The sequence below is a fragment of the Myxine glutinosa genome, chromosome 8 (assembly GCF_964187855.1).
Source record: "Myxine glutinosa chromosome 8, kmMyxGlut1.1, whole genome shotgun sequence".
NCBI classification, from domain to species: Eukaryota; Metazoa; Chordata; class Myxini; order Myxiniformes; family Myxinidae; genus Myxine; species Myxine glutinosa.
Window position 1 is genome coordinate 82,119,158 of NC_136268.1, and position 22,298 is coordinate 82,141,455.

A 22,298-nucleotide genomic window follows, 5' to 3' on the forward strand; every position below is an offset into this window, starting at 1 on the left:
CAGAGAATTCAATGCTGGGAATTTCACCATTCAGAAGAGCAACAGGGTCTTCTCAGCAATCCCTATCGACCAAGCACATGAGCAAAATAATGCTTGCATCAAGAGTGATGGAGGGGCAGTAGGTCTTACAGACAACCCTAGTGCCCTTCGGCGGTGGATGGTAGCTGGCCCTGAGGTTGCCGCAGTGATTGAGGACTTTGAAGATGCACACCAGCTCATGGGAAGAGGAGATGAGGTGCTCCACCATGACCAGACAGCAAGTGTGCAGAAAGCATTTAAGAAAGACGTCTGCTCCCTCATCAATGTATTGGAAGAACTGGGCAATCCATTTGAAGAGGAGAGCAAAGACCTGCTTGTCCTTGACAGCAAAGACATTGCTGAACCATCGGCAGTGGAGACTGTTAAAAAGGCACAGAAGATTGGTCAACAGCAGTTTCAAGCATTCACAAAAGAATGTCTTGTGGAGAGAACAAAGCCCATTGATGACCCAATCCACCGCAACCGGTTGACACTTTGTTGGCTCAACAAAAAAGATGGCAAGTAAGCAGAAGCAGCAGCTGACCTCAATGAAAAGTGATGTGGAGCTGTTCTCACGACTCTACATTAGCTGTCAAACAAGAGATGGAAACCTGGAAGACTTCTTTCAGCATGAGAACCAAGCATGGCCACCAGCACTCTCCGATGGAGGAAGATTACGACTTGGGGCCAAGAGTGACCTTCTGACATGCCTGGAGGACCTGTCTCCAGCTCAGACTAAAGCCCCTGATGCTACTTGTGTAGTTCTTGATGGAGCTGCCATCATTCAGATGATGAGGCCAGCAGGTGCCAAGACATTTGATGAATATGCCCAGCAGATATTCATCCCATACATCTCTTCTCATCTGCGCAGTGTGTCACGCGTGGACCTCGTTTGGGATACTTACAAGGATGACTCCCTGAAAGGCACAGCAAGAGCCAAGCGTGGAAAGGGTGTAAGGAGACGTGTGGTTGGGAAGGCTGCCATACCAGGAAACTGGCAGAACTTTCTGCGGGTTGACAGCAACAAAACTGAACTATTCAGTTTCTTGTCCAGGGTCCTCCTTCAGGTGTTCTGTGAAGAAGACAAGGAAGTTGTCCTCATTGATGGGCAGGGTGTGCTCAGCACACAGCTACTTCAAGATCTCCACACCCTGGCCCCATGCAGCCATGAAGAGGCTGATAGTCGTATGCTACTGCACGTATCACATGCTGCACAGCATGGCCACCAACAGGTGCTGATTCGGACTGTTGACACTGATGTTGTGGTCTTGGCTGTGTTTGCCACAAGTCTACTACCATCTGGATGTGAACTCTGGCTCGCATTTGGAACAGGCAAGAGCTTTCGCTACCTGGCAGCCCACCAAATGGCTGCATGTCTCGGACCAGAGATGTCATGTGCCCTTCCAATGTTTCATGCTTTGACAGGCTGTGACACCGTATCCAGCTTTGCTGGACATGGAAAGAAGGCAGCATGGTCTACATGGAAGTCGCTTCCAGAATTGACAGATGCACTACTGATGCTGGCAAGTGGACCAAACGAGATCCCAGATGATGTAATGAACATTATTGAGAGGTTTGTCATACTTCTCTTTGACAGAACAAGCACCTGCACCAAGGTGGACGATGCAAGAGGGAAGCTCTTTCTACGGAAAAACTCAGTGCAGAAAATACCACCTACCCCAGCTGCTCTGGTGGAGCACGTCAAGAGAGCAGTTTACCAGGGTTGTCACATCTGGGGAAAGACACTGCTACCAGACCCTGTGCTGCCATCACCAACTGACTGGGGATGGGTGAAGACAGAAGGATTGTATGAGCCCCACTGGACGACATTACCACAAGCATCAAAATCCTGCTACGAGCTGATCTCTTGTGGCTGCAAGAGTGGTTGCAGAACGCGCTGCAAGTGTAAGAAGGCTGCTCTTCAGTGAACAGGCCTCTGCTTCTGTGAAGGAGAATGTGAGAGCTGACCCTAAAATTCTCTGACCCAAAAAAACATCAAATGACACGCAGGTGTCCGGAAGAACCACACATTTTGGAACTGCACCCCAGAGACACAGAAAACACTGCAGGTGTTTTTCACACTATAAAAAATTGGTTGAAAATCTGCAACATGCCCCTTTAATGGCTTCAGTACATTCACTGAACATTGTTAGATATCGTATGTTCAAACTGTTACAGTGTAATTGTTAGTATGTTCACTGAACATTGTTAAATGGCCTTTGGTAATACAGCTACAGTGTAATCCACTATATCACACCATGTTGTTAGATTTCTTTAATTTAATATTGTCCTACATTGGAATACATTTTTTTTCACTTTAACTGGTCTTTAAATTATATTTGTGGTGCTGAAAACATGGTAACAGCAGCTTGGGGGTGACCAAAGTGTTCTATTCCAGTAACCGCTGGCAGCCATTTTGGAAAAATTCGCACGTGGACCTCTTGGACCGTGGACCTTTTGGAAAATGGCTGCCACTGTCATCAGAATGCCAATCTGCAATGCCCCAATATCCAGATTCATTCAACATATATTAAGCTATAAATGTAGAAAATCTGGCGCTTCTATCACAAAAATGAACGATTTTTTAGCTATGCCGCCTCACTAGAGGTAAAGATGAAGTGATTAGATTTGGGGTCACGAGGTCAAAAGCCAAAGGTCAGAGGACCTGTTAGGTAAAAATACTGTTACCATGATAACTTGTGAACCAGTGATGGGATTCTGACAATTTGGTACAATTATGTAGAATGATGTAAACATGAACTGATTAGTTTTTGGGGTGAAGAGGTCAAAGGTCAAAGTCTGTAATAGGTGTATGACTTAAGAACGGCTGAAGTGATCTAATTCAAACTTGGTACAGGTGTGTATAATGATGTAAAGATTAACCGATTAGATTTTGGGGTCCCGAGGTCAAAGGCCAAAGGTCATGTCAGATAAAAATGTGATGACTTGTGAATAGCTGAAGGGATTTAAATTAAAACTTGGTACAGGTATGCATAATGAGGTAAGCATGAACTGATTACATTTTGGGGTCAGAGATCAGAGGTCATGTCAGGTAAAAATGTGATAACTTTACAGCTGAATGGATTTAAATCAAACTTGGTACAAGTATTATAATGATCTAATAATGTGGGTGCAGGCATATCAGTCGATGTCGTGACGTCGAAGAGTGTTGTTCTAGTTGTTTTTGGTGTGACTTGGGGTTCGAATTGGCGACCTCACAGAGTCAAAGCAGAAGCTCTAATCATCGGGCAACTGAGTCTGATTAACACCCACCAACTAATGCTAGCAGACTGGACATCTGGCCTGATGTTCGTCTGAGGAACGGCACACTTTGTGATGCCTGTGAAGCACCAATCCAGTAGTTTGTCGTTCAGCTGAGAACCACATTCGTGCATACGTCTGCACCATCATGTCAAACTATTAATATGTTCATTCATACGCCAATGCGATCCTTGGATACTTTAATGGCCTAAAACTCTTTCGGCCATTGGATGAAATCAGTGACCCATGCCACATTTGCTGCAGTCTCCTTTGGCTGCTCTATCTGCACCCGCTTGTGGTTTTCAAAAATATCACATTGCCTTTTTAATTTCAGGCATTTCGACTAGTTCCTTACAATATCTCATCAAGTAGGCCCATGCAATTAAAAGGATGAGATATTTCAAGGAATTGGATACAAAAGACATTAAATTGATTTGTTCCAGACATGTATATATATTTATCACCAGCTGGGGGCAGCACAGTGCGTATTAATGTATTTCTCGGTTTCCATCGCTTGGCACAAAACAGTTCGCAGGTTTATGGAAGGCATCTTGCAAAGCATACTTGTGATGAAACTCGTGGCTTCAATATGTGACCATGTGGTACGATCACCCATCCTTATTCACTGGTGCCAGTTTCTAGGTGCCTGCTTAAATGTACTTGTATTATATGGAGAAACATTTGATTCTCTTGAAGTTGTGTCCCAGAGCATTTGAAATGGATGCATTAAAGGTGACCAGCAGAAATGTACTGAGAACACCTGTTCTGCTTGGTCACCTTCTGGTTCGCCAAGGTTTGAACTCGCTTGGGACTAAGAAACTTTGATTATGCAGTTGGTAGTGTGGTGTTGGCTTAACGGTTAAGGTGGCTCGCTTAAGATCTTAGGGTCTAGAGTTTGAGCCCCTATTTCTCCATTAAATAACGCCAGGTGGGTTGACTCTTCCTGCGTCATCCTTCCGAGGTCGGCCAAATTATACCAGCCTACTGGAAGCGGGGCACTGCATCAGCGGCACAGCCGCGCTCTTAGGAATGATGCAACAATCAGCCACAGGCTGCATATGAAATGATGATCTTTAATGATCCTAAATAATCCTTTACAACTTTTTTTTGGACTTTGATGATGCTGAATTGAGGCCTTGAGATTGTGATTGTATTGCTGTTGAAATAGTCTGGCCGTTTTGTTTTCAAGGGGATAATGTTTGGCTTTTGCCGACACCAAACAAGTTGCACGTGTACGTATACATTATTCCGTTTCGGGAGGAACCCTAAAAAGCAAACCTTGCTGAATATATAAAATTTGGAAATCACCTCTGTCTGCCCATTCATCTCGTGCAATTATTCATCCAGGTGGTCAGCTCTGGTGGCTATGTGCCTGACACAAGCGTGGATGATGTGGCATTTCATCAACTTCCATTTACGGCGCTGGCGAGAAACATTAGACAGCAGTGAAGGCTGGGCAAAGCGCAGCAATGGGCGCTCTCGGCAAGGCCGCAAAGGCTCAGGTAAGGAAGGCCTTGGTGTGCTTGTTTCATTTAAATGTGATTCTTAAAAAAAAAAATAATAATAATAATAATAAAGATTATTCGGTGTTTTTTTTTCTTCTCTCTCCTCTCTCTCAACTGGTAAAGGTCTGAAACGAGGAATGAAGCCAGGGTTCTTGACTGATGACTCAGGCTGCTGAAACGTATTTGTTATGGTGTTTTTAAAGTATTTAGGTTAGAGCTATTTTGAGTGTGCTGTAAGAGTGGAAGCCGAGCTGTCAAGCTTTGTGTTGTGAGTGCACCATAAGTTGAAGGAATTCTGAATCTCTTACTTGTACCACTTCTACTGACGTTGAGAGGAGGAGAGAGTGTGGAAACTTATCAAGTTTGCGCCATGGCGGGGCTGCAAGTGTTGGTGTTTCTCACCCCCACCGTACTCTATTGCCCTTTTCTCCATTTCCTTGATATTGAAATCGCAGGGCGGCGTCCCCGCCTCGTACTATCCACAATCGTTTCACCAGGGACTTGGTGACGGATGATGCAATCAATTCCCAAGATGTCCTCTTGGTGGATTTATCTGCATCTTTCCCCACCTTGTTTTCTGAGGTCTTCATATAGTTACCCTTTCTCCCTGTTGCAAAGGTTATCAACGCTGTATCTGTGTACCTGTTATAATTTATGCCATGCATGTTACAACCCCTGACCTTATAATTTACTCACACTTTGTGGCATGACTTCTCCAACTCGACCCACCCAAGCCCCAGTACACAAGGACAGCTATCACTGCTCCTTGGGGCCTATTCTCCATTCCTTTTTGTTCCCATACTTGTGCTTCTCACAATGTGCTGCAGTCACACGTACTCTGGCACGACCGTCACACATACGCAGGAATGCAAGGTCAGGCGCAATTGGAGTCTGGCCTTGTGGTACAGCAAGCCTTTGTAGCTAAACCTGCATTATTCAAGTTGATACAACGGTGATGTCAACCAGATATGGTTGATTTCTCTGAACGATCCATCTTTTGTAGAGTTTGAAATAAATTGCATGTATTAATCAAAGCTAGTGCCATCTTCATCACGTGATTTATTGCCATGATATATACACCTGTTACAACAACAACAACATGCATTTTAAAGGCCATTTTCCCTGCTAGAGCGGGGGTTAGCCTTGCGGTCCCCATGACAATCTTCTCCATTTTGCCCTATTTTCTGCATCTCTCCTTGTTAACCCCCTTGCCCGCATTTCTTCTTCCACCATCTTTAGCCAAGTCTTTCTCGGTCTTCCCCGTCCTCTGCTTCCTTCTACATTCATTTCCATCACTCTTCTCAACCAGTCACTTTCATCCTTCCTCAACACATGACCAAACCATCTCAACCTGTTCCTCTTCACAGCATCAATCACAGGCTCTATTCCCATCATCTTGCGCAATTCATCATTTGTCTTCCTCTCTCTCAACGATACTCCGCACATCCGTCGAACCATTCGCATTTCCACCCTTTCCAACCTTCGTTGCTGCTCTACGTTCATTACCCATGTCTCGCTCCCATAAATCATAACACTTCTCACACATGCAGCATACACCTTTCCCTTCAGCTTCAACGACACTCCCCTCATCATCAGCATGCCACTCAGTTCCCGAAACTTCTTCCATGCACATCTCACTCGAGCAACCGTTGCCGAGTCTGATCCACCTTCTCCATTCAGCATGTCTCCGACATGTCCCAAACCTCAGAAACCGATCTCCACTTCGGGCTGTACCCTGCCCATATGTAGTTGTAATTGTCATGGTTCCCCTTTTGAGGCAATGTTTTTATGGCCGGATGCCCTTCCTGACGCCAACCCTCTTAGTCGTCTTTTACGACACGCAGGGATACGGTGTACCTATTCTTATCCAGGGTACACACCGGGAAAGGTGAAGATGGTGAAGAATCACTGAAAATAAATTTCAAATTATAGTATCCAGATCCGGCTCTTCACCAAAATTGAATCAAATCACCCTCGTCACACACCCAACCTGTCCACCAAGTTTCATCCAAATCCATCCGTTTTTTTTTTTCATCGAGACATCCTGCTCAAAACAAGACAGGGGTGAAAACATAACTTCCGTTCACCTTTGGTGGCAGAGGTGAACATGGATGAAATTAACACAATAAGGCACACTTTACTTACCTTGATGGAGTAAACAGATCTCATTTCGAACCACTGGCTTTCACCCTCTGAGCAGATGCTCCTTGGCTGGATGATGGTCGCTGCATACCTCAAAGTACCTGCAATATCTCCGTGGATTCGAAAACAAAATGCAGTCGTTTCAGCGCCTTATTTTTTTAAACCACCTGTTAATTGAATTAATTTTGCCAATCGACTGGTCTTTTATGAATAAAAGCAAAATTATGATGCAAGTGTGATTTATAAGACCGACTCCCAAAAATTTACCTTTCATTACCTCTGCCATCGAAGGTGGATGGAGGTTTTGTATTCATGAGTCAAGGCCTTACCGGAGCCTGTTTATCTGTTTGTGAGCAGGATATCTCAAAAAATTTATGGACGGATTTTGCAGAAACTTGGTGGAAAGGTTGGGTGTGTGTGTGACAAGGAGGAATTGACTCGATTTTGGTTAAGATCTGGATCAGGACACTAAAACTTTTAAAGTGATTCTTCACCATTGGGAAGACTAAAAACAATATATAGCACGGTATCTCAAAATGTTGTGGATGAGTTGGTTTGGTGAGAAGAACAAGCCGATTACATTTTGGTTCCGATCCGAATCCAGATCCGACCTATCAATGTGATTCAAAACGTAAATTGTTCAGCCTGGCTGAGGTATGTGCTCTACCGAGTGCTGTTGTAGTTACCTTGTGTTTACATTCCAGATTAATTTGTTTCAATGTTCAACTAAATGGTGATGGGAAAGTTGAGTTCTTTTCCCAGCCTTGTGTGATATGAATTGGATTTTAATCTCTATCACGACGACATCTACTTCTGTGTCTATCAATAGTGTGTGTGATTTCAGCACCCCAAATTCGTGGAGTCCTTTGAGTTTGTCTCGGGTGTATATATACAGACTTGGCATTTAATATGGAATATATATTTTTTCTTGACTTGGGTTTACTTTCTGAACTCAGTATATCAATCTGGTGAGTTTCTTTTACCCTTCGGTGATGTCTTTGTTGAAAGAACCATGTCACTGATTGTCTTTCGCAGCAAGAAGTCAATAACAGGATTATATCACAGGTGGCGTGACAAAATGTAAGGACAGGTACATTTGACGATTGGCTTCACAATCGGGTATATGAGGGTTGTTGCGTTCTGTATTAGTGGAAAACAACTGCTGCACGTCTACAAAAGTTATTGCGGCTTCCTCTGGAGATGGTCCGTCAACTTGACAATGCTGTTTGTCATGGAGTGGTGGCTTTACGAAATCCTGGCATGAAACAGCGTGCTATTGCTCGGCAGTGTGGCATCACTCAATGTCAGGTGTCAAAGATCCTGAAACGAAATGCTCAGAGGGGTGTCCCTACTCCAACACCGAGGCCAGGACGTCCCCGCAGAACCACAAGGAGAGATGATCGCCAGCTGCACCGGTTAGTCTGCAATGGCCGTACCAAGTCAGCTAATCGGCTTCGGGCTGAGTGGCAGCAACTGAAAAATGTGCCTGTATCCAGAAGGCTAGTCAACCAATGACTGGTTCAAGCAGGCTATCGTGCCAGGCATCCCCTGAGAAAGCCACGCCTGACCAGACAACACAGCCAGCGCCGATTGCAGTGGGCCAGAGAGCACCGTCAATGGCAGCCAGGACACTGGAATCACGTGACCTTCAGTGACGAGTCTAGATTTCTGGTCTATCGTCAAGATGGCCGTGTCCGAGTGCGCAGACAAGTGCATGAAGCCCACAACGAAGATTGTATAGTGCCAAGAGTCCAAGCTGGAGGTGGTGGGGTGACCGTTTGGGCTGCTTTTCATGCAGGGGGCAAAACTGACCTGGTTGTTCTGAATGGAAACCTGATCAGTTCAAGTACAGGGCCATTCTGGAAGAAACATTGCTTCCATTTGCTCGTGCAGCCTTTCGAGGAAACTTTGTCTTCCAAGATGACAATGCACGGCCTCATCGTGCTCGCGTGATCCAACACTTTCTTGCTGACCGTGGTGTAGAGCATATGGAGTGGCCTGCCATGTTCCCGGATATGAATCCGATGGAGAACTTGTGGGCAGAATTAACGCGTCAAATCGACAACTTGGACCAGCAGCCGACCTCTGTGCGTGAATTGGAGCACAATATTGTCACTGCATGGCAAGCGATTCCTGTCCAAACCTTGGCAAATCTCGTGAACAGCATGCCTCGACGTGTACGTGCTCTCCTGAATGCTCGTGGGGGTTACACGAAGTACTGAACTGTAATTTTATTGTCCGTAATCCCAGTCATAATTTAGCTTTTGTTTTTGTTGAAATTTTTTTTGGCTAATGTGCAAAATTAAGAGATACTTCTGGAAAACGTACAGAAGTTTAACACAGTACTGTCCGTGAATTGAGTTCGATATCAGTTTACATCACTTTCAACCATCAATTTATTTGCTTCGAAATGTCAAATGTGGTTTTTGTTTCTTTTAAAGGTCACATTAACAAAATCTAGAATAATTTCAACATAATTCCAATGAACTTTTGGTTCTAAGTCATCTTGAAAAGTAAGTTCACCCCCACAAAAAAAATATTCCATATTAAATGCCAAGTCTGTGTGTATGTATGTATATATATATATATATATATATATATATATATATATATATATATATATATATATATATATATATATATATATATATATATATATATATATATATATATATATATAATTCTTTTTGTTGTTGTTCAAGTTTCATGCTGACCTTTTTCCTGGTGAAGCCATTAATATATAAACAGAAATGGTCTTGATGTGATTTGTGCAAATCCGTGTGACATTTTGCACTGCTTTTTCGTGGTGCTCCTATGTAACGGCATGTGGAGAGTTCTCCTTCATGTACCATCGTTATAACGGTCACGGTGCAATGTCGATAGTTTGACAGAAGGTCTCTTCTCTGTTTGTGAGCAGATCAGGAGAATGGGAATGTCAAGGCTGCAGGCAGTCCCGCTCCACGGTCGAAGAAAAGAAAGCTCCTGAGTTTACAAGAATAGCCGGCACTGCTCACATGGACCCTCTCTTGCCCTCCGACTGGTGTCTCTCGATTCTATTTTATTTTATTTTCTCGAGAGACACCAAAGCTGGTGCCTACTAAAAGCCACTGAAACACCCTTTTGTGGACTTGGCATGCCTTTTCATGGGTGGGAACTTTATCAAGTGATGTTACGGTGCCATATCAATTATTCTGAGGTCCCAATAGGACTGACTCCACATGCTTATCACATGGGAACGAAGTTAGCATGATTTGTAGAACCAGTTTTTTTTTTTCCATGGTTTGTTCATTGATCTGCTCCGAGTCCAGATTTGCAATAACCAAAATAAATACATCTTGTATCATGCAGCCTTTGGGGGATCGGGCTGCTTTTCTTATGTGGCCAAAATGCCATGCATGGATCTGCTTTTTTGTAATCTTAAAAACAATCATTGAATATCTGATCAATTTTGCTTTATAGAAGGAAGTGGTGAGCATGTAATGCAGGTTTAACTGTTGTGAGTTTTTGTAGTTTATCCACCAATATTGGCATAAGGAATGAGATCAGTTTCGCCAACAGGTTCATGACATGACTTGTTACTTTTACACATTTTATTCATTGGACTTGGGAGTTTGCAGGGAAACTTGAGGATAAATTAATTAATTGCCACCAAAATTGATTTTTCTGCTCTCTGCAGGTCTCGGTTTGTGGGTTAATATTTCCAAATCCTAAAAGTGTTGCTCATTTCGAGTAGGTTTCAATCTGATTGTCAGGATTGGGGAAAATTCTGGTGTTAAGGGGAAGGGTGTGTCGTCGAGTTGCTAATCATATTTTGGAAAGAAAAATAAAACTTCCTCGCAGTCCAAATGCTCAGAACAGACTGCTCTTTGCTTGGAATTTTTTTTACAAAAGGACATGGTCCGTTGCCTTAGCGGTGATCTTGAGGAGCTCGAGGTAATTTGTTACAGGTAGAGAAATTGGGACGACTTCTGTGCCTGTAGGTTTCTTGTTTGGAACAATTCTGTGGCGTATGCCTTCATGCTGTACATACTACATACAATGTGCATATATAAGATTTTATGTTACAGAGGGGAGGTGCAAGTAAAGTCTGGTTAGCAATGGGAGGGAAAGCTTGGAATATCTTTTTTTTTTTCTGCTGGTCTATGGTAGAGACCGCCCCTTCCCCTCCTCACCTCACCTTGTCATAAAGGTGCACTGTCTGTAGTTCCGCTGTAACTGGAACAAGAAAGGCCTTTCTTTCTATCGAGCACCTTTTATAAACACTTTCAAAAATTAATTTCAAGAAGTTTTGATTTCCCACCCCCTTTCCTCTCCCTGCCCATCAAACTTCACAAGGATTAGAAACAAAATTATTAGATGTTTTTTGTTCTTTTTATTTTTGAAGTTCACAACTTTTCCAAAATTCCCACAACTTTTGGCAGATCCCAAGTTCCTGCAATAGTGTGATAGTAAATTACCTCCATTTCCCTTATAATGACACGTGAAGCATCACATTGTGTACATTTGTGGTTCTGTTGCCATCCATGTGACGCGTGTAGATCGATTTACGACTCGCTAAGTAATATGGATCAAGCAGGGATGTTGATTGTGACTCTGTACACTTGGCAAAAAGAAATCCGTTTTTACGAAGTAATTATTTTTCTAATGAGATTACACTCGGCCAAGGTTTCTTGCACACGAGCTGCTTTTTAAATTGCGTGTGCAGCCTCAACCTTCGACCACAATAGCCTGCTGTGCAAAATGGAGTCACTTGTTTTTGTTTTATGTTTTTTTTGTTTGTTTTATATTAAACAGCTTCTGCTATGAATCCCTGCATTTCATTCACTGTGACGTGTGTTTGCAGGGAGGGCTCGCTGAGGCCCATAATGGGGGACAAATCTTTTTCACATGCCCTGCGGCCCCTGCATTCATGCCTTGTACTGTAATCCATTGAAAGCTGCCAGGCATGGATTAGCGTGGGTCCTGCTTTATGGAATGATTTGTTGAGATGAATCTCGCTGCCCTGGGATACTGCCTCGCTCTCTTATTCCCTATCTTGTATACTTGCTGTTACGTATGTGCCGAGGGTGTGGTGTCCGAGTTAAGAAAAGGACGAGAAAGGAGGATTGCAGAAACAGAGTTTGGGTGAGGAGCAAAAGGAAATTTTAGACTGTTGGTCATAAAAAGATGTAATTTGTACATGGCACCCTGGCTGATTTTTATTTATTTATGAAGGGAACACTTCTTTTGCGTTCCAGTGGATGTCTCATTGGAATTTGGTTTTGGGGTTCCAAGTTCAACTTGTAGTTGATGCTTTGTCGTATGTAACCGGTCCATGTGAAGGATTGCTTCAATTTCATGATGGAGTGAAAAGGACTAGATATGATAAACATTGCACATGCATGGTTGGGTGTATGGTTATTTTGGCAGAGAGGTGGTTTGAAGTTTTTCTTGCACCACATGCAGTGCTGCAGCTGTGTGGACGTACCAGAGATCAGGGAAAGGACGGTAATTTGGTCTTTCTTCCATGCACCAGTGTCATTCCCTCAAAATATTATGTACGAATTTAAAATAACCTCTGTCTGCTCAAACTAAGACTAAACCAGTTCGACTTAACATTGGGTAGGAATACCACTACATCGTAAGTTTGCAATATACTACCTATTTAGGTGCATTTTCCAGACTTTGCCAAAATCCCAAAAATCCTTTGAAACAACTGGCATTTTAGAAATTTGATCATCTGGTCGTGTTTATTTTTTTTTCTTGTTCGTCGTATTTCAAGGGAAAACAGTTTTTTGGAGAGGTGGAGCAGGAAGAGAGGGATGGGTGGTGGGCAGTTTATTGGTGTCCATCACAAGTTGCCCTAATAGTCCAGTCAAACTGCAGAAACACCCACCACAAATTGCAACAGAAATGAAACCTGGTGTATTTTGTTGCTTGAAGGTATCTTAATGACATACTAAAAGTATAAGAAACTATTTGGAGTGGAACTTTTATTTTTTTTTAGGGTTCAACATATGACCCGTCCAGTAGCCTTGACCGCTATATAAAAAATTCACAAAATTACATACCTCCTCAACCATTCATCAGAAATGGACAAATCTGGTGTCTTTACCCATGTTTTCAGGGTCAATCTTTCAAGTGAAAACACCATTTAGGCCGTAACGTGGCCCTAAGTACCCATATATGGTTTCAAGCTTCATTCTTATATACGGAATACATGCAAACAACCGCCGAGTCAACATAGCATATAGTCGAACATTATATGAGGAACATCATGTATGGTCAACATGTTTGGCAAGTTACATTTAACTGTCACTGTCCTCATTATCATCTATGTTATCATTTGACATGTTTTGGCAAATGCCTCTGCATCCCGAACAAGCCGATGAACATTCCAGTCCCTGTCGGCGGCACCCACAGCGTAGTGTACCACAGCCTGACGTGCAGGTGCAACTGACCAATCTCAGCAATGACTGAGGGGCAGGATCCAAGTCTGAGGTCACGGGTGTCAAGCGCCCATCCAAAACCTTCCATCCCCACTCTTCAGCATCCAATGTGTTACCCTTCCATTGTTGGATCTGATGGAACACTCGGAGGCTGTGATACTTTGTTGCCGCAGCTGTTGGCGGCAACATGTTGGGGTGGATGGCTTTTTTGCGTGTAGTGACCAGCTCCTGAAACCGTAGATATCTCATGGCATTAAGGTGGTCATTCTCCTTCCCTTTGTATAAAGTGACCATGGCCTTCTCTCCAGCTTTGATGACCTGACCCTTTGATGACTGTCTATTTCCGAATAGTTCAGCCTGTTCACAGAATTCTGTGTTGTCATTGACCAGTTTCAAAGCAACTGCTTTTCCAACCCCGAATATCCTCGATGTCGTGTCACACCCCAGGAAAGCATGCACAAAAAGAATATTCTCACAGATGTTCTGCCCTAGTGTGTCCCTGATGACATTGACCCCCATACATTTGACACCTTCTCCTTTCTTTGGTTTGGGTCAAAAGTAGATATTGTGCTTGTTTCTGCCAGCAAGATGAATTAGCAGAACAAGCAGGTCAGTGTCATCACCCACTAGTACTGCTTCGCATGTTTCTGAGATGTCCACTGCTGTTTGGACAATAAGTAAGTCAGCGTCTCCTGCAGCAAATGCTATTTCACAGCCACACCTGACTAGACTTTCCCCCAAAAGGTCAAGGAACCGTACCTTGTTTTCTTGATTTGAGAGGAACTCATTCTTTTTTAACTGCAACTTCGTGGATGGATTGAACATCACTTTCTGCCCTTCAAACCCCCCTCGGCGCTGATGTGTGCTGTCCTTTGTTGAAGGCCCTGCTTTATACCCGTCAAATATGACCACTGCCTGACCATAGTGTTTTGTCACATATTTGCTATAATCCTCCAATATCTTGCCATATGTGTCACCCACTTGCCAAGCAATATGATGCAGGAGAGCCCCTCCATCAAGAACATACTTGAAATTCTGACTTGGTGGTGGTTGTGATGGTACAACAGTCCAGATGGCTTTAGCAAGTTGTGCTTTCACGGCTTCTAAGAGTCTGTCCTTCCCTTCAAACAATGCAGGGGGGTAGTTACAGAGTTCATAGGTCAGGGCATTCGCAAGATCATTAGCTTGAGATCCGGTGATGATTAGCCTTTGGAATAGGAGTAGAGGGTCTATTTGGACCACGTCATTACCTATCTGGACTGCTGCCTTAAAATCAAACGTTACAGCTTGGTTCTTTCTCTTGAAAGAATACTGAAGCACAGTTTTTCCATCCATTTCATTTAGAATGGCCTCTCCGATCTGTTTTGCACAATCAACATTAACCTTTGGTCCAGCTGTGATGCCACTAACTACGTTCCGAAGTGAGAGCTTTGCCTCAAATGGGGACCTCCATTCAATGAATGACATGAGCTTTTCTGAATCCGCAGTGTCCCTTGTTTGCCTAGATCTTGATTGGTCCTTGTGTTGTTCACTTGTCTCATATGTGACTGACGTTAGCTGCTGCATGGCAATGTTCACTTCTGCGCAAGCAGGTCTTGACAGACACCAAACGAGTCGTTGGATTTCTGTCATGGCCCTCCCTCTCGTAAGACCACCACACGTCTTAAGGCTTCTCATTAGTACCTGCTCAATAACAAGGTCCGGGGACAACCCTCCCCAAAAACGATCACTCCTCCTGACAACGTGTAGTCCCTGGGTGAACTGCCTGTGAACATCGGGATGTGTGGTTGCCAACTGCGTCATCTTCTGCAGGTACAAGTGTAAGGACTTTGTGTAGAGGTTATGGCCAGATTCTGCAAGGTATGGTAACATGGCTTGCAATGTCCCTAGGTGGAGAGACCAATCGCCTGTTCGTTCAGATCTGATAAATGTCATCATGATATTAACCATTTCCATATACTGCAGCCACAGTTTGGCAGTGATGTATTTTGCCTCCAGTAGACTTTTTGTGCTTGCTTCAAGTTTCCTTTGCAGAAAGTTCAGCTCTGAAGATGATTTCACTTCCTCCACTGTGGTTTTACCAGAAACGAGATCATCGTAGAGGTTTCCTATTGCTTCAAGTTCCTCAGAATTGATGTCTTGGGGTGATATGGACAGCTTTGTTTGGAAAATATCACACAGCAAAAGTGTATGAAGCACAGAATCGATAAGAAAGTGACCGTGACCGCCAAATTTGCCCAAAATATATGCCAGCGCGAATTAGAGGGGGTGGCTCAACTTACCTCCGGCTCAACTATCCCCACTCTCCCCTAGTTACCCAATATAATACTTTAAACACGTCCATATTATTAATAGACCATTAAATTATGCGTTATGGTGTTGTTTTTATTGTTTTATCTTGAAAATTGACAAAGTTATGCCTATCTGAAAATTCTGCTATTTCGGCGTTTTATAATGAAAATGGGTTAAAAACAGATAATTTTAATTATCAAAATTCACCATTTTCCACCGCAAATATGTCATTATACTTTTGATACGTTATCAAGTAGACCTTACTTAGACAAATAGAAGAGGTTTCATTTCTGTTGCAATTTGTGGTGGGTTTTGTCAAATTTTATTTAGATTGACTGGTCTATAAGGGCAATTTTGTCACCCTTGAAGTCTTGACTCGTCAGATTTTTGAAAGGGCAGATTATCCCGTTGAGTCTTTTGTGATCCAGATGGGTGTATGATGGACAATCCAATAGCAGCATTTTAATAATCTTGGAAGTAATATTGTCCAGAAGCTTGCCATTCACTTGTGCTGCTTTCAATTTCATTTTAACCCACGACCCTTAGGAGCTGTCATTTCATCGTTTTGATTACCGTACCCTTTGGGAGATAAAGGGGAGATGTTAAAAAAAGCCCACTGTGTGTGTGTGTGTGTGTGTGTGTGTGTGTGTGTGTGTGTGTGTGTGTGTGTGTGTGTTCTGTTTAATATAACTTTAATAATAATGTTTGTGTGTGTTTAATATATATGTAATGTTTAATATCTGTGTGTATTATCTGTAGTTAACTCAAATATCCAGGCTGTAGGAGGTGGCCATTCTGGGTTAGCCAATGGGGAACACTTGTCCGAATGCAAACTGCGTAGATGTGGGATTTGCAATTGCAAAACTTGTCTTTTATTTGCCACAAACAATATGATTAATTGTACAGTAACGGCTAGATCTTACAAGTTAAAAGAAACAAAATAATTAATTGCACGTAAAACCTAAAATATGGTTTACTTATTGACCTGTAGCAAATGTGCGATGCAATATGTTGGTGAAACAATGCAGAGATGTAATGTGAGAATGAATGCACACAGGGGCGGCATGAAAAACTCAGGTAGAACTACTGGTTGTCCACTACTTACCCATCATTTTACTTCTGGATATTGTGAAAATGCGAGTTTCAATGTTCAGGTTGTAGAAAAGACGAGCGGAAATGGCCGTAAAAAGAATGGGATGGAAGATAAAACAATCACACAATTGCGTAAGCGTAGAGAACTTTTCTGGATTAAAGAATTAAGAACTGCTTATCCTTATGGATTAAATGAAAGAATTAATGACACATATACACAGCAAAATGGACAAAACATCATCGCTTCTGTTTTTAACACCTTACCACGAGACTCTCAGAGACAGAGTACATAACTATGGACGTAAATGTCCAATTATAGATACATCACAACAAATTGTAAATGAATGGTTAGATCTTAACAAATCAAATATCTACACATTATTTAACAGCAGCAGAATTAAGATCAATACCTTAAAAAAACAGCAACTAAAAGAAGTTTGGCAAATCGTGAACAGATTAATGGAAGAGGACGATCAAGAGGGACTCCAAATCCAACACATGGAAGCAATTCTGGACATGATTGATCATAAAATGTACAAAGAGAAACCTAAAAAAGTGAATTGTAGAAAAGACAATGATATAATCAAAATTATGTTTGATAACAAAGGGGTGGAAATGATAAATATCGAGAAAATACTTCAACATAAGGAAGTGTGGAGTAAACTTCCAGAAACAATACAACAGAGAGAGCGACCAAGAGTTGTGTACACTTTGGGAAATTCAATTCGGGGAAAGATCTTCAACTACAAGGACACTGTACAATGTATAGATGTAGAGGAATGGTTAAATAACACACATCATTGTAATTGTGAACATTCCGCATTCAAAGATCCACATCATAGACACGTCATCACAGGTGATCTCAGAATAGTGAAAGATAAAACATTATGTGTCTTGCTTACAAAAGGACCAAATTATAGAGAAAACAAGCATTCTGAGTATTGCGCTGCAATACATGTAGTCTAGTAGGAAGACTAGGTCCCTCTGCACCCTCCGGAGATATACTTCTAATCAGTGTTTCTAGATTGGAAAAAATGTGTAGAAAATGACTAGCTATGGCCCCAAGCTGAAAAAATGTCCCACATACCATTTTTATGCAAATTACTGCTGCAAATTTTATGCAAAATTATGCAAATTTTATGCAAATTTTTGATGAGGAGTAGAGTTGAGGGGTCTTTGAGGGCTTCATCGAGGTGCTCTCGGTTGCAAGACTGGGTCATTCTGAGAAGCACAGCAGGGTCAGAGATCATGATGTTCTCCTCCTCAGTGAATCTCTCCATCAACAGCCTCTCCATTGCCTCACACACTGTTTTGAGGCAAAAGAGGGACTTTGCGTAGGCCTTTCCACTGAGAACACCTTTGAGAGATCCACTTGTTACTAGTTGTGCCTCAAAGAGAATCTCTGCATATCCAGAACCACGCATCTTGTGTCCAGTGAGCATCCCGATGTAGTTCATGGATGTGTGGAAGGGTCCAATCGTTACTACATGACTAGCAAATTCATTTGGCCAGCGCCAGATGATGGGAAGGGCTTTCATGCAGACACCCAGATCAAATGTATTCAGGACCCATCTCTGACCCACCTCAGCAGTTGCTGCCTCGGAACGCTTCAGTAGCTCACGAACAACTGCGTTGTCTGTGATCGGTCTGTGCCTGGTGCCTGCATGGCATGGCAATGGCCTGCAGCCTGTGCCTGGGCTAGGGGGTTTCACCTCTGCAACTGGTTCTCCCCCACCCAGCAAATCAACAGTCGACTACTGCACGCCTATCCACCAACCGATCACAGACAACGCAGTTGTTCGTGAGCTACTGAAGCGTTCCGAGGCAGCAACTGCTGAGGTGGGTCAGAGATGGGTCCTGAATACATTTGATCTGGGTGTCTGCATGAAAGCCCTTCCCATCATCTGGCGCTGGCCAAATGAATTTGCTAGTCATGTAGTAACGATTGGACCCTTCCACACATCCATGAACTACATCGGGATGCTCACTGGACACAAGATGCGTGGTTCTGGATATGCAGAGATTCTCTTTGAGGCACAACTAGTAACAAGTGGATCTCTCAAAGGTGTTCTCAGTGGAAAGGCCTACGCAAAGTCCCTCTTTTGCCTCAAAACAGTGTGTGAGGCAATGGAGAGGCTGTTGATGGAGAGATTCACTGAGGAGGAGAACATCATGATCTCTGACCCTGCTGTGCTTCTCAGAATGACCCAGTCTTGCAACCGAGAGCACCTCGATGAAGCCCTCAAAGACCCCTCAACTCTACTCCTCATCAAAAATTTGCATAAAATTTGCATAATTTTGCATAAAATTTGCAGCAGTAATTTGCATAAAAATGGTATGTGGGACATTTCTTCAGCTTGGGGCCATAGCTAGTCATTTTCTACACATTTTTTCCAATCTAGAAACACTGATTAGAAGTATATCTCCGGGGGGTGCAGAGGTACCTAGTCTTCCTACTAGACTAATGTCCCCTACCAAAGATCAAAGTGCCATAACTTTGTCAAAACTGATCGAATATGCAAATTTATGCACGTTTGATGCTGGTTTTCAAACTTGATCAGGTATGCTGAGACACGTGTGTCACGCCTCGCCTCGTTGATAAGCCCGCAAGGTCGCTCCGTGGAGCAGCCTGCACGTATCGCACTGTGTGAATTATATAAATTATTACCAACTCACGGTCTGAGGTACTAGCGATTCAAGAGATATCCATTTTTTTATGGCACATTGGAGAAGCCAATGCGAGGTTTCTTCTTCCTCAGCTTGTCACAACTCTGTCAAATGCGATTGAGTTTAAAAAGTCAGAATTTGACCAAATCTGTTCTATTCGTTTGTTAATATACCTCAGCTATTGCCAAATCTTAAATTCGAATTTTATTTGAGGTTAAAATGACCGCGACAGGTCGTGTCCAACGATGCTTTCAGTCTGTACATGTGATAAATAATTAAATCCGCACACTTGACGCCTCTTCTTCTTCACGCAATAACAACTTATAGCTTCCAGACCGTACATCCAATCATCTTGAAATTTTGCACACTTGTTACTCTTCATGACTCCGACTATAGTATGACGTTTCACGTCGATCAATAAAGCGATTCAAGAGATATCCATTTTCTTAATATTTTCGTTTAATTAACGATATCTGCCAAACCACGTGAGCTATCACAAATTCCAAAAGTACATTTTAGTAGATTGACATGCGGAACAAATCTGTGAAGCTTCCCCTCGATTGGATCAAAAATGAGGGAGCGGCTCGGTTTTAAAGGTTCATGCTTAAAAACGTCATAACTCTGAAACCATGTGACGCATGACGTCATGCTCGCTGACTTTTTTTGTTCGTCATGGGTATGCGATTTTGCCTGCAAAGCTTGGCCTCAATCTGTTCAGCCGTTGCAGAGAAAAAGGGGTTTTCGTGTTTTCACGAGAAATAATATGGCGCCCGAACCACGTGACCTGTGACGTCATAATTACCATTAAAATATTATACAGACCGAGTCCCTCCTATGGTGAAAATGTGATCTCAATCGGTCCTAATATTGCAGAGAAAATCTTTTTTAAAGGAAATTAAAACTTAAAATGGCACTGAGTTAAGGATCATCAGAATTATCAGAATTCCCAAAGTTCAAAGTGCCATAACTTTGTCAAAAATTATCGAAACGTCGTGAAGTTCAAACTTGATCTGTAACTTATCATGAGGAAACCATGTACCAAGTTTGAAATCATTTGCGTTAAGCGTTTAGAAAAGAAGTCCTGAAAACTGTTCTTTGCGTGACGGACTGATGGACTGACGGACGGACTGACGGACTGACGGACGGAGGGACGGCGTGCAAACCTATAGTTGCAAGCCATTTTTGCAACTATAGTATAGCAAACTACTATAGTGTATAGTATAGTATAGTGTTGCAAACTAGTATAGCAAACCATTTGCCAAACCAACACATTCGCCAAACTAACACATGTGCCAAACTAACACATGCACCAAACCAACACACCCGACAAACTAACACATGCACCAAACCAACACACCCGACAAACTAACACATGCGCCAAACCAACACATTCGCCAAACTAACACGTGTCAAACTAACACATGCCCCAAACCAACACATCCGCCAAATAACACAAGCGCCAAACCAACACATTCGCCAAACCAAGACATTCACCAAACCAACACATTCGCCAAACCAACACATTCGCCAAACCAACACATTCGCCAAACCAACACATGTGCCAAACTAACACATGTGCCAAACTAGCACATGTGCCAAACAAAGACATTCGCCAAACCAACACATTCGCCAAACCAACACATGTGCCAAACTAACACATGTGCCAAACTAACACAAGCGCCAAACCAACACATTCGCCAAACTAACACATGTGCCAAACCAACACAATCGCCAAACTAACACATGCACCAAACCAACATATTCGCCAAACCAAGACATTCGCCAAACCAACACATTCGCCAAACCAACACATTCGCCAAACCAACACATGTGCCAAACTAACACATGTGCCAAACTAACACAAGCGCCAAACCAACACATTCGCCAAACTAACACATGTGCCAAACCAACACAATCGCCAAACTAACACATGCGCCAAACCAACATATTCGCCAAACCAACACATTCGCCAAACCAACACATTCGCTAAACCAACACATTCGCCAAACCAACACATTCGCCAAACCAAGACATGTGCCAAACCAACACATTGGCCAAACCAACACATTCGCCAAACGAACACATGTGCCAAACGAACACATGTGCCAAACTAACACATGTGCCAAACTAGCACATGCGCCAAACCAACACATTCGCCAAACCAAGACATGTGCCAAACCAACACATTCGCCAAAGTAACACATGCAGCAAACCAACACATCCGCCAAACTAACACATGCGAGACACGCACATGCCAAACCAACACATTCGCCAACCAACACATCCGCCAAACTAACACATCCGCCAAACTAACACATCCGCCAAACTAACACGTGCGCCCAACCAACACATCCGCCAAACTAACACATCCGCCAAACTAACACATCCGCCAAACCAACACATTTGCCAAACTAACACATGCGGCAAACCAACACATTTGCTAAACTAACACATGCGGCAAACCAACACATGCGGCAAACCAACACATGCGGCAAACCAACACATGCGGCAAACCAACACATGCGCCAAACCAACACATTCGCCAAACCAACACATCCGCCAAACCAACACATTCGCCAAACCAACACATTCGCCAAACTAACATGCGCCAAACCAACACATCCGCCAAACTAACACATGCGCCAAACCAACCCATTCGCCAAACCAAGACATGCGCCAAACAAACACATTTGCCAAACCAACACATTTGCCAAACTAACACATGCGGCAAACCAACACATTTGCCAAACCAACACATGCGGCAAACCAACACATGCGGCAAACCAACACATGCGGCAAACCAACACATGCGCCAAACCAACACATTCGCCAAACCAACACATCCGCCAAACCAACACATTCGCCAAACCAACACATTCGCCAAACTAACAGG

At 43.0% G+C, this 22,298-nt stretch overlaps 1 protein-coding gene across 1 annotated transcript in view; it reads left to right on the forward strand.

Annotated features, from left to right (window-relative positions):
- The window catches only part of LOC137432637 (translocating chain-associated membrane protein 1), a 58,011-nt gene extending 45,902 nt beyond the window's left edge, over positions 1-12,109 (forward strand). The window contains exons 10-11 of the mRNA XM_068124724.2: positions 4,627-4,781; positions 9,844-12,109. Of these exons, the coding sequence (XP_067980825.1) occupies positions 4,627-4,781; positions 9,844-9,926 (238 nt within the window). The 3' untranslated portion in view covers positions 9,927-12,109. The remainder of the gene's footprint in view (positions 1-4,626; positions 4,782-9,843) is intronic.
- Positions 12,110-22,298: the final 10,189 nt, after the last annotated feature.